The sequence below is a fragment of the Hemitrygon akajei genome, chromosome 1 (genome assembly GCF_048418815.1).
Source record: "Hemitrygon akajei chromosome 1, sHemAka1.3, whole genome shotgun sequence".
NCBI classification, from domain to species: Eukaryota; Metazoa; Chordata; class Chondrichthyes; order Myliobatiformes; family Dasyatidae; genus Hemitrygon; species Hemitrygon akajei.
In genome coordinates this window covers 107,550,495-107,563,240 of record NC_133124.1, presented here as the reverse complement: position 1 = coordinate 107,563,240, position 12,746 = coordinate 107,550,495, and the positions used below count along the sequence as shown (strand labels likewise).

The 12,746-nt window shown below is 42.1% G+C and overlaps 1 protein-coding gene across 3 annotated transcripts in view; it reads right to left on the bottom strand.

The window, feature by feature from the left end:
- The window catches only part of nbeal2 (neurobeachin-like 2), a 223,152-nt gene that overhangs the window by 79,610 nt on the left and 130,796 nt on the right, over positions 1-12,746 (bottom strand). For all 3 annotated transcript variants that reach the window (XM_073049239.1, XM_073049254.1, XM_073049245.1), the window contains 3 exons: positions 10,196-10,355; positions 9,438-9,540; positions 8,831-8,981 (listed from right to left, as the gene is read on the bottom strand). In XM_073049239.1, the coding sequence (XP_072905340.1) occupies positions 8,831-8,981; positions 9,438-9,540; positions 10,196-10,355 (414 nt within the window). The remainder of the gene's footprint in view (positions 1-8,830; positions 8,982-9,437; positions 9,541-10,195; positions 10,356-12,746) is intronic.

The window sequence follows — 12,746 nt, the reverse complement described above, 5'->3', positions numbered from 1 at the left end:
AGTGACCATCTTGTTCGGTGATGCCAGGCACACCTTTGAGTGAGGAGGTTGTGGTCCAAGCCCGACTACAGAGACATGAAGCATGATCTAGCTGCTATTTCCCTGCCTGGTCTGTTAAGGTACTATCAACGCAGCTTCTCTTCCCAGTCCCCAGGCTATCTGACATCATTATTGATGACCTTGCCTCTGCTTTTCTCATATATGCAATTGTCATGTTTCTAATCAAAAACAAACTATGATCTCACTGCTCTTTGAAACACATCCCATCTCCAACCACTATTTTCCCTTGAACATACAATATACAATTAAATTTCTGCCCTTGTGGTTTCATTGGTAATTTGGAGGATCATGACAAAAAAAATCCCAGTGAAGGATCTTGGCCTGAAAAGTTGACTGCTTATTTCCATCCATAAGACCATAAGATATAGGAGCAGAAGGCCAATCAGCCCATCGAGTCTGCTCCACCATTCAATCAAGGGCTGATCCAATTCTTCCAGTCATCCCCACTCCCCTGCCTTCACCATTTCAATCAATGATTCAAATTCTTGGATCATTGGGATCTATTTTGGGGGAGGTATGACTTATACAAAAACGATGGGTTACACCTGAACTCAAAGGGTATGAATATCCTGGCGGGGTTGTTTAATGTAGCTGTTAGGGAGGGTTTAAACTAATTTGGCAAGGGGAAGGAAACCAGGGTGTTAGGGTCGAGGAAGAGGAAAATAGAAATAAGTCGATACTGCGCAGCAAAGATGGCAAGAGGGACAGGCAGGTGAATAGACAGGATAATCTGCTGTGTGATAGAAATATAGCAAAATCGGTAACAGATACTGATCTAAATGTACTGTACTTAATGTATGCAGCATTAAAAATAAAGTGGATGACCTTGTTGTACAGCTACAGGTTAAAAGATATGACATTGTTGCCATCACCGAGTCATGGCTAAGTAATGGATGTGATTGGGAACTGAATGTCCAGGGATACACAGTGTACAGAAAAGATAGGAAGGGAGGTAAAGGGGGTGGCGTGGCCCTGATGGTAAGCAATGTATCAAATTACTAGAAAGAAGGACCATAGGATCAGAAGAGGTAGAATCCTTATGGGTCGAGTTAAAAAATGGCAAGGGTAAAAAGACACTAATAGCAGTTATATACAGGCCTCCAAACAGCTACAAGTTACTGTGGACTACAAGTTACAGCTGGAAGTAGAAAAGGCATGTCAGAAGGATAATGTCAAGATAATTATGGGGGATTTTAATATGAAAGTGAATTGGGAAAGTCAGGAAGGTACTGGATCTCAGGAGCGGGAGTTTGTAGAATGCCTACGGGATGGCTTTCTGGAGCAGCTTGTCCATAAGCCCACCAGGGGATCGGCTGTTTTGGATTGGGTGCTGTGTAATGAACCTGAGGCGATTAGGGAGCTAGAGGTACTGGAACCCCTTGGAAGTAGTGATCATAATATGATCGAGTTCAGTTTCAAATAAAAAACGAAGCTGGTATCAGGTGTATCGATATTTCAGTGGAACAAAGGAAATTACAGTGGTATGAGAGAGGAACTGGCCCAAGTTGATTGGAAAAGTAAGCTAGATGGAGAGATGGTAGAGCAGAATTGGATGAAATTCCTACAAGAAATAAGGAGAGTGCAGGAAAAATATATTCCAAGAAAAAAGAAAATCATGAATGGAAAAATGGCACAAAATGTGGCTAACAAAAGAGGTTAAGGCTAAAATAAAAGCAAAAGAGACGGTGCACAAGGAAGCAAAAATTAGTGGGAAAACTGAGGACTGGACGACTTTTAAAAACTTACAGAAAGGAAACTAAAAAAGTCATTAGGAAAGAAAAGATGAATTATGAAAGGAAGTTGGCAATTAACATACAAAAGATACTAAGAGTTTTTTTTAATATATGAAGAGTAAAAGAGTGACAAAGGTAGGTATAGGACCGACTGAAAATGATGCTGGAGAAATTATAATGGGTAACAAAGAGATGGCAGAGGAACTAAATGAATATTTTGCATTAGTCTTCACAGTGGAAGACATCAGCAACATACCTGATAGCCAGAGGTCTCAGGGAATTGAATTAGGTACAGTCAAGATTACTAGAGAGAAAGTGCTTGGGAAGCTAAATGGACTAAGGATAGATAAGTCTCCCGGACCGGATGAGGTGCACCCACGGATTCTGAAGGAGGTGGCTTTGGAGATTGTGGAGGCATTGGAAATGATCTTCCAGGAATCAATAGACTCTGGCATGGTTCTGGAGGACTGGAAAGTTGCAAATGTAGTTCCGCTGTTTAAAAAAGGAGGGAGGCAGTAAAAAACAATTACAGACCTATTAGTCTGACATCGGTAGTTGGAAAGTTATTGGAGTTGATCCTCAAGGATGAGGTTATGAAATACCTCGAGGTGCATGACAAGATAGGCCCAAGCCAGCATGGTTTCATAAAGGAAAGATCTTGCCTCACCAACCTATCGGAATTTTTTGAGGTAATCTCGAATAAGATTGTCAAGGGAGAGGCTGTGGATTTTGTGCATTTGGATTTTCAAAAGGGCTTCGATAAGGTGCCACATAAGAGGCTGCTTAATAAGATGAGAGCTCATGGAGTTACAGGCAAGATATTGGAATGGGTGGAGCATTGGCTGATAGGCAGAAAGCAAAGGGTGGGAATAAAGGGATCCTATTCTGGCTGGTTGCTGGTTACTAGTGGTGTTCCGCAGGGGTCAGTGGTGGGGCTGCTTCTTAGTACACTGTATATCAATGATTTAGATTATGGATGAAATGGTTTTGTGGCTAAGCTTGTGGATGGCACCAAGATAGGTGGAGAAGCAGGAAGTGTTGAAGAAACAGAAAGGCTGCAGAGAGACTTGGTCAGTTTAGGAGAGTGGGCAAAGAAATGGCAGATGAGATACAATGTTGAGAAGTGTACAGTTGTACATTTTGGAAGAAGTAGTAATGGGGCAGATTATTATTTAGATGGGGAGAAAATTCAAAAATCGGAAGTGCAAAGGGACTTGGGGGTCCTCATGCAGGATACCCTAAAGCTTAACCACCAGGTTGGATCGGCAGTAAGGAAAGCGAATGCTATGTTGGCATTCATTTCAAGAGGAATAGTGTATAAGAGTAAGGAGGTGTTGATGAGGCTCTATGGGGCACTGGTGAGACCTCATTTGGAATACTGTGTGCAGTTTTGGGATCCCTATCTTAGGAAGAATGTACTGATGTTGGAGAGAATTCAGAGAAGATTACGAGGATGATTCCTGGAAATGCAGGGGCTAACATATGAGGAGCGTTTGTCAGCTCTTGGACTGTATTCATTAGAGTATAGAAGAATGAGAGGAGTTTGCATAGAAACATGCAAATGTTGAAAGGGTTGGACAGAGTAGATGTGGAAAGGCGGTTTCCCTTGGGTGGGTGAGTCCAGGACAAGAGGCCACAGTCTTAGAATTAGAGGGTACCCATTTAAAACAGAGATGAGGAGAATTTTCTTTTAGCCAGAGGGTCGTGGATTTATGGAATTCGTTGCCATATACAGCTGCGGAGGCCTGATCATTGAGCGTGTTTAAGGAGGAGATTGATAGGTATCTAATTAGTCAGGGTATCAAGGGATATGGGGAAAAAGCCGGAAATTGGAATTAGATGGGAGAATAGTTTTGCTCATGGTAGAGTGGTGGAGTAGACTCGATGGGCCGAATGGCCTACTTCTGTGTCTTGTCTTGTGACCCCATACCCTTTGATGCCCTGGCTAATCAAGAACCTATCTATCTCTGCCTTAAATGCACCCAATGACTTGGCCTCCACAGCTGCTCATGACAACAAATTCCACAGATTTACTACCCTCTAACTAAAGTAATTTCTCTGCATCTCTGTTCTAAATGGAATCCTTCAATCCTAAAGTCATGCCCTCTTGTCCTACAATCCCCTACCATGGGAAATAACTTTACTATATCTAATCTGTTCAGGCCTTTTAACATTCTGAATGTTTCCATGAGGTCCCCCCTCATTCTCCTGAACTCCAGGGAATACAGCCCAAGAGCTGTCAGACGTTCCTCATATGGTAACCCTTTCATTCCTGGAATCATTCTTATGATTCTTCTCTGAACCCTTTCCAATGTCAGTATTTCCTTTCTAAAATAAGCAGCCCAAAACTGCACACAATACTCCAAGTGTTGGAGTATTGCTCTATACCTCTAGAAATAAATGCCAACATTGCATTCACCTTCTTCACAACCAACTCAACCTTGAGATTAACCTTTAGGGTGTCTTGCACAAGGACTCCCAAGTCCCTTTGCATCTCTGCATTTTGAATTCTCTCCCCATCTAAACTATAGTCTGCCCATTTATTTCTTCCACCAAAGTGCATGGCCATACACTTTCCAACATTGTATTTCATTTACCACTTCTTTGCCCATTCCCCTAAACTATCTGAGTCTCTCTGCAGGCTCTCTGTTTCTTTTACACTATCATCTCCTCCACCTATCTTTGTTATCATCGGCAAATTTAGCCACATATCCATTAATACTGTAGTCCAAATCATTGACATACATTGTAAAAAGCTGCAGTCCCAACACCGACCCCTGTGGAACTCCACTGGTAACCGGCAGCCAGCCAGAATAGGATCCCTTTATTCCCACTCTCTGTTTTCTGCCGACCAGCCAATGCTCCACCCATGCTAGTAACTTCTCTGTAATTCCATGGGCTCTTATCTTGCTAAACAGCCTCATGTGCAGCACCTTGTCAAAGGCCTTCTGAAAATCCAAGTACACCATGTCTACTACATCTCCCTTGTCTAGCCTGCTTATAATTTCCTCAAAGAATTGCAGTAGGTTTATCAGGCAGGATCTTCCTTTCAGGAAACCATGCTGGCTTTGGCCTATCTTGTCATGTGCCTCTCATCCTTAACAATCAATTCCAACAACTTCCCAACCACCAATGTCAGGCTAACAAGGTCTAAAATTTCCTTTCTGATGCCTCCCACCCTTCTTAAACAGTGGAGTAACATTTGCAATTTTCCAGTCATCCCATACAATGCTAGAATCCATTAATTCTTTAAACATCATTGTTAATTCCTCTACAATCTCTCCAGCTACCTCCTTCAGAACCTGAAGGTGCATTCCATTAGGTCCTGGAGATTTATCCACCCTCAGACCATTAAGCTTCCATCACAGTTGTAATTTCCATTGCACAAACTTCACTTCCCTGACACTCTTGAATGTCCAGTATACTGCAGACGTCTTCCACTGTGAAGACTGATGCAAAATACACATTCAGGTCCTCTGTCATCTCTGCATCTCTCATTACAATATCTCCAGCGTCATTTTATATTGGTCCTATATGTACCCTCGATTCTCTTTTACCCTTTATATACTTAAAAAAGTTTTTAGTATCTTCTTTGATATTAGTCACCAGCTTCCTTTCATAATTCATCTTTTCCTTCCTAATGACCTTCTAAGTTTCCTTCTGCAAATTTTGAAAAGCTTCCCAATCCTCTATCTTCCCACGAGCTCTGGCTTCCTTGTATGCCCTCTCTTTTGCTTTTACTTTGGCTCTGACTTCACTTGTCAGCCACGGTAATGTCCTTCTTCCCTTTGAAAATTATTTGGAATATATCCATCTCGCACTTCCCTCATTTTTCGCAGAAACTCCAGCCATTGCTGCTCTGTTGTCCTTCCTGCAAATGTCCCTTTCCAGTCAACTTCGGCCAGTTCCCCTCCATGCCTTTGTAATTTCCTTTATTCCACTGAAATACTGACACATTGGATTTTTTTCCCTCTCAAGTTTCAATGTGAACTCGATCATATTGTGATCATTGCTCCCTAAGGGTTCCTTAACCTTAAGCTCTCTTATCACCTCTGGATCAATGCACAACACCCAATCCAGGACAGCCGATCCCCTAGTGGGCTCAGCAACAAGCTGTTCTAAAAAGCCATCCCTTAGACATTCTATAAATTCTCTCTCTTGAAGTTCAGTACTGTCCTGGTTTTTCCAATCCAGTTTTATGTTAAAATCCCCAATGATTATCGTGACATTGCCTTTCTGACAGGCCTTTTCTATCTCCTGCTGTAATTTGTAATCCACATCCTGCTGCTGTTCAGAGGTCTGTATACAACTGCCTTTAGTGTCCTTTTACCCATGTCATTTCTTAACTCAACCCATAGGGACTCTACACCTTCCAATCCTATGTCATCTCTTTCTAATAATATTATTTCTTATACACAGAGCCACATCACCCCCTCTGCCTACTAACCTATCTTTCCAATACACCGTATATCCTTGGACATTCAGCTCCCAATGGCAGCCATCCTATAGCCAAGTTTCAGAGATGGCCACAACGTCATATTTGCCAATCTGTAGCTGAATTTTAAGTTCGTCCATTTTATTCCTTATGCTGCGTGCATTCAAATATAACATTTTCAGTCCAGTATTTGCTGCTTTGCCCTGTAACTTATGCCATTGGCTGTGATTAGGCCGCATCTCCTGCCTGTTCTTTCTATAATCTCTGTTGCATGCTATCTTTGATTTATTTCTGTTTTTCTCTTCCTCAGCCCTATCACTCCGGTTCCCATCCCCCTGCCAAATTAGTTTAAATCCCTCCTACAGCTCTATTAAATGTGCCCGCTAGGATTTTGGACCCCTTTGAGTTTAGGTGTAACCCGTCCTTTTTGTACAGGTCGTATCTCCCCCAGAAGAGGCCTGAATGATTCCGGAATCTGAAGCTCTGCCCCCTACATCAGTCTCTCAGCCACACATTAATACGTCTGATCATGCTATTCTTGCACTTGCCAGCACGCGGCACAGGCAGCAATACTGAGATTACTGCCCTTGAGGTCCTGCTTTTCAGCTTCCTACCTAACTCCCTGAATTCTCTCTTCAGGACCTCCTTCCTTTTCCTACCTATGTCATTGGTACCAACGTGTACCAAGATTTCTGGCTGTTCACCCTCTCCCTTCAGAATACTTTGTGTCTGATCCAAGACATCCTGTACCCCGGCACCTGGGAGGCAACATACCATGCGGGTATCTCTGTCAGACTGACAGAACCTCCTGTCTGTTCCCCTCACTATGGAATCCCCAATGACTACCGCATTCCTCATCTTCCTCTTTCCCTTCTGCACCATGGAACCAGGCTCAGGGCCAGAGACCCGATCACCGTGGTCGTCCTCTGTCAGGTCATTCCCATCAACTACATCCAAAACAAGGTAATGATTACTGAGGGGGATGGCCACAGGGGCACTCTCTACTATCTGAGCTCCTCCCTTCACTTCCCTGACCATCACCCACTCCTGCAGCCTCGGAGTGACTGACTTCCTGTAGCTCCTCTCTATCTCCTGTTCACTCTCTACTATCTGAGCTCCTCCCTTCACTTCCCTGACCATCACCCACTCGGAGTGACTGACTTCCTGTAGCTCCTCTCTATCTCCTGTTCACTCTCTACTATCTGAGCTCCTCCCTTCACTTCCCTGACCATCACCCACTCCTGCAGCCTCGGAGTGACTGACTCCCTGTAGCTCCTCTCTATCTCCTGTTCACTCTCTACTATCTGAGCTCCTCCCTTCACTTCCCTGACCATCACCCACTCCTGCAGCCTCGGAGTGACTGACTCCCTGTAGCTCCTCTCTATCTCCTGTTCACTCTCCCTAATAAGCTGTAGGTCATCGAGATGCAGCTCCAGATCCCTAACACCGTCTCTCAGGAGCAGCATCTCAGTGTACCTGGTGCAGATGTGGCCATCTGGGAGACTGGAAGATTCCCAGGATTCCCACATCCGACACCCAGAGCAAAGTACTAACCCCACCAACATGCTCTCTATTCCGCAAAAAAAAAGCAAAGGAAAACCAAAAATGAGTCTACCTACCCACTTACCTCGCTGAAGCATCAATAGATGCTGCCTGACCTGCTGAGCTCCTCCAGCACACTTTGTGTATTCCTCTAGATATCCAGCATCTGCAGTACCTCTTGCGTCTAAAATAATCCATTGCTTCCCCTCAATCTTCCAGTAGCCTTTGACATGTCAGCAATGCTGTTCTCCTCTAATGCCTCTATCCTGTTGTCTATATAGGTGGATTGCACTTAACTAGATCCATTCTTATCTAAATTATCTTTGTCACAGAATTAGTACAATGGCTTTTCTTCAATGGTCCCTGCCTCTGCTTACCTAAATGCTGTCCTTCAACAATATCATCCATAAAGTCAGAATCTGCGAAGTTGGCAGGTGCACCAATGTGCATGTAATTTGTGGCTGTTTATGTAGTTGTAATGGTTATCGTGGTAGCCAGTTCCATGTTCTCCTCACTCTTGTGTTAAAAATGATTTTTTGTATCAAATTCACCATTTTATTTAGACAGGGACATAGACTGGTAGGGTTCAGATGATGTGGAACAATCGCAGGCAAATAGTGCGGGCCCAGTTCGGCAACTTGGTTGGCATGGAGAAGTTGGGCTGCTACTGTGATGTATAATCAGAGACCACATGCTGATGGAATCATAAGAAATGGAATGGGCCATTGAGCCGTTTGAACTTTTTCTACTATTGAATACACTGACACTACTCTTCTAACTCTGTTTCAACTTCCTGCACAATCCCCATATCCCTTTATTTTCTTGGTATAACAGCCTCAATCTTGACCACACAATGATCAAGTATCTACAACCCACTTGGAACAGAATCCCAAATACTTGTGATCTTTTGAGTGCAGAAATTCTCTCCTTTAGTCCTTAGTGGATAGCCCTTCACTTTGCAATTTTAACCCAAACAGGAGGAGTCTACCTGTCAGTGTCTAGCCTATCAAATGACAGTAAACACTGGATGCATTCAGAGTACAAGCCCACACCCCCTTACCTGATCTTCATCATTCACCGCTGCCATGTAAGAAATGATGTTGTGCAACTCCTCCGCTGAGATTGCTTTATAAATGAAATCCTTAAGCAGGCTGAAAATTGATAGCTGGACTGTTTTAACATCAGCTGTGACCTGGTTATCCTTCTGTGCGCTAAAATAAAGGGGCCAAATATTAGAGGGTGCCAAACTGCTCCATCCTTCATTTACGGTCATTCCCCTGTAACAATTTTTATTCAGTAGTTTGAATCGCAAGCAACTAATCCCCTTTTGATAAGCAAATTTTCTACTCTTATTTAGTCTGGCCCAGGCAACCAACACAGCTAACACTAATCTACTTTCTGAGGTAGCTTTGCAAGTTAATTGTATCAAAGCATTAACAGTTACAAAGAAATGACCCTCAGCCAATCAAAGATAAATCACAGATGCCAAGGATAAAAAAAACATTTCTAGATCTCTGTACTCTGCTGAGTGAAAAGCAGTTATACAGCTGTATAGGGAGCAGCTCTGAATAACTCACAATTAGAATCAGTACTCTGTATAACCAAAAACTGAAATTTATTCACCACCTTCAAACCAGAAACCTCAAAAGAGGAACTTTTCCACTCACCCATAATGAGTCCGGATAGAGTCCAGTACATATTGCACCCCATACTTCTTTCTGATACGCTGCTTGTGATCTTTGGTGATCGTGGATAAGTACCGTATGTGCCCTGAGAATGTAAAGACAAATAGAGCATTGACTTGCACCTCTGATACAGACCTTATCAAATCACCAAGACCAGGTATCTTTAGAAAGGTTTAGACTCGTCATGAACTAACAGTAAGCCTTGCTCTCAGGGCATTGCAAATGATAACAAACACATTCCAATGATGAGTTTTCAAAGAGGGAAAGTGGATCAGTAACAAAGGCCCAGAAGAGTGATGGACAGCACCAGTGAAAGAATGAAGCTTGCTGAATTCTTCCCAAAAGAACATCAAATATAGCAGGACTAGTAGTGATTTGTGCCATTAGTCCTGATAGAGCAAATCAAACTTCCCATTTAACTATTTTTGTAATAGTCTAAGAGGTTTAATATATTCAAGATTTCCTAATTTAGATGCATCTGGCAATTTTAACTTTAACACACTGCAGGCAGAGATAGAAATTAAACTGGTGGCCAGACTTGGCAGTACAGTATGCAACACACAGATCGGAAAAACAGCCCGAATTTCAAATACATTACTGCTGGTGACTTTGAGAGAACATTATTTTAGGAAGGAAGAGGGCACTGGGCAGACTATTTTCACTTAATGACGTGACCTGTGTTCAACTCCTACCCTAAAGAATTAAAACATTTTTTTCATAAGTGAAATGTGAAGCATTACCTAATCGAACAGCAAAGTCGCTGTGGCTCCAGATGCGGAAGTCGAAGAGCAGGTATTGGTACAGATAGTGGAGTAGAAGGTTATTGCCTTCACTAGCTGCTTGCTCCATTAGAAACTGACAGGCCATGAGCACGTTCATATCCACTCTGTGACTTGGAACCTGCATCAAAGAGAGGCATGTATTAACACAGTTATCTTCAATCCCAAACAGCTTTGCAGCATACAAGGAGCTCTTCAAACGTGGCCACTTTTACACTTTAAGAAATATTAGGGCCAATTAGTGTCAGATAGATACAACTAACAATGTTTTTATTTTGAAGAGGTTGGTTGAAGGTGAATTTTGCCCCAGTTGTTAATACTACGTGTGACATGCTTTTCTGTCAGCAACTTCTGCTCTGAAATCCATTCAACTGAAAGTTACTGGAGCAGCAGATGTAGCACTAATTTGTACTACATTAATAGGTAGAACTCCACTTCCTTTAAGGCAGGTATGGCCTCAGCTTAACTGTTATAATAAAAGAAAACACCTCTCATGGTGCATACTTGCTTAGTACAGCACTAAGGTATCAGCCTAGTCGATAGAGAGGTTACTAGTGTTTGGCATTGCATGTCCATATCAAAGAAACCAAGTGGTATACCAGAAATATGAAGTTTCCAACACTACATTACAAGAAATGATATTGAAAGATTTTTCCAAATAAAATAATGATAATTAAAGTTGCTTTACTTAGAATAAATAACAAGCAAAATCTGTGAAGAATGAAGGCTTTGGGATGGCAATTCTTCATTGGGGGTTTGAGGAAATTTGGGATGTCACCAAGGAGTCAAGCGAATTTCTATAAATGTACCATGGAGAACGTTCTGATTGATCGCATCATCAGGTATCGAGGCACCAATGCACAACAGAGGGTTGTACACTCAGCCAGTTCCATCATGGGCACAAGCTTCCCCACCATTGAGGACGTCTTCAATTGGCAATGCCTCAAGGTGGTGGCATCCATTGGAAAGACCCTCACCATTTAGGATTCACTATCCCAGCTATGCCCTCTTCTCATAACTACCCTCGGGGGGAATACATAAGCTTGGTGATGCACATTTAACGTTTTAGGACCAGTTTCTTTCCTCCACCATCAGATTTTAGAACTGTCCATGAACTCTACCCGACTAACTTCCCCTCCTTTTGCACTACTTATTCATTTTTACATATTCTTATTGCAACTTTTAATAGTTTTACTCATTAAAAGTAAATTTCATGACATATGTCGGTGTAATAATCTTGATTGTGGTTTCCAATAAATGCTTTAAATTCGCAAGAGTGTGGTAAAAGAGATCGGAACAGAGAAATAGAGGTAAATGTATTGGTATAGGAACAACAGAAGGAAGAAGCCTATCTCCAATTACAGGTGTAGTGCTGATGTACTGAACACCTACTATCATTGTTTAAAGAGGACGAGATAAACCAAGTACTTACAGATTCAGTAGTGGACAAATTACCGGGGGAAAATCTGGGAGATGCTTTGAATTGTTATTGAGAAAGGCTTGATTGACAAAGAATAGTCAGCAACGATTTACTAAAGGAAGATCAAGTCCCATGAATGATGACACTGTTTTAAGCAGTGCTGAGGACAATAGAATGTTTGGTGTGGTCTGTATGGATTTGGGAAGGGCCCATTTGGTAGCCAGACAAGTAAGGTAAAAGCCCAACTGATCTGAGACAAAGTGGAAAACGGCGCAAAATTAGTTCAGTGACAAGAAGCAGAATTAATGTTCGACAAGTCTCTTGTAGTTCATAACAAGGAAAGAAGATCTAGATGGCAGTAAGATATTACTGGGTAGCTCAGGTAGGCATAAATATAGCAAGTGAAATTCAGTTCAAAGAAAGGTGCGGTAATCTTTGGGCAGGGCTCAATAAACAGTCTGAAATTCAGTCCAAATAAGGGTGTGGTAATGCTTTGGGAAGAGCATAATAAACAAGCAAAATGCAGATGTATGAAAATGCCCTTTCCTGTGGTTTCCCTTCTAGAGGATACTAAAGAGACTGACGTTTTAGAGTTGGAGCGAGGGATGTTTGACAAGTTTGTATTTGCTGATCAAGGTGAACTCTAGTGAGCGTTAGAGGAAAGCAATCACCAAAAAAAACTCTTATGAAATCCTCCATCCCTCATTATCTTTCTCAACCCATCATCAACCTTTCACTGGTGATCATTTCACACTGTGCAGGCCCAGTACCTCATTGCTGTCATCCAGTCTTGCCTGGTCCCGTTCTTCCCTAATCTACAATTCCTTCTCTACTTTTCACATTTGTGTACCCAAGGATCTATTATTGGCCCTCTTATCTTTTAATTTATTAGCTACATTGTCCAAATAAAATTATATTAGTTTCTACTTGTAAGCTTACTCCACCACCAGTCTGATGGTAGGTCATTGTTCCAAAACATTAACTCGTATCTCTCTCCGCTGATCTTGTCTGACTTGAGTATCTTCTATTTTCTATTTTAATAATATTTAATTAAAATCAATATTTTTTTGCTTCTATTTCAGATTTCCAGCA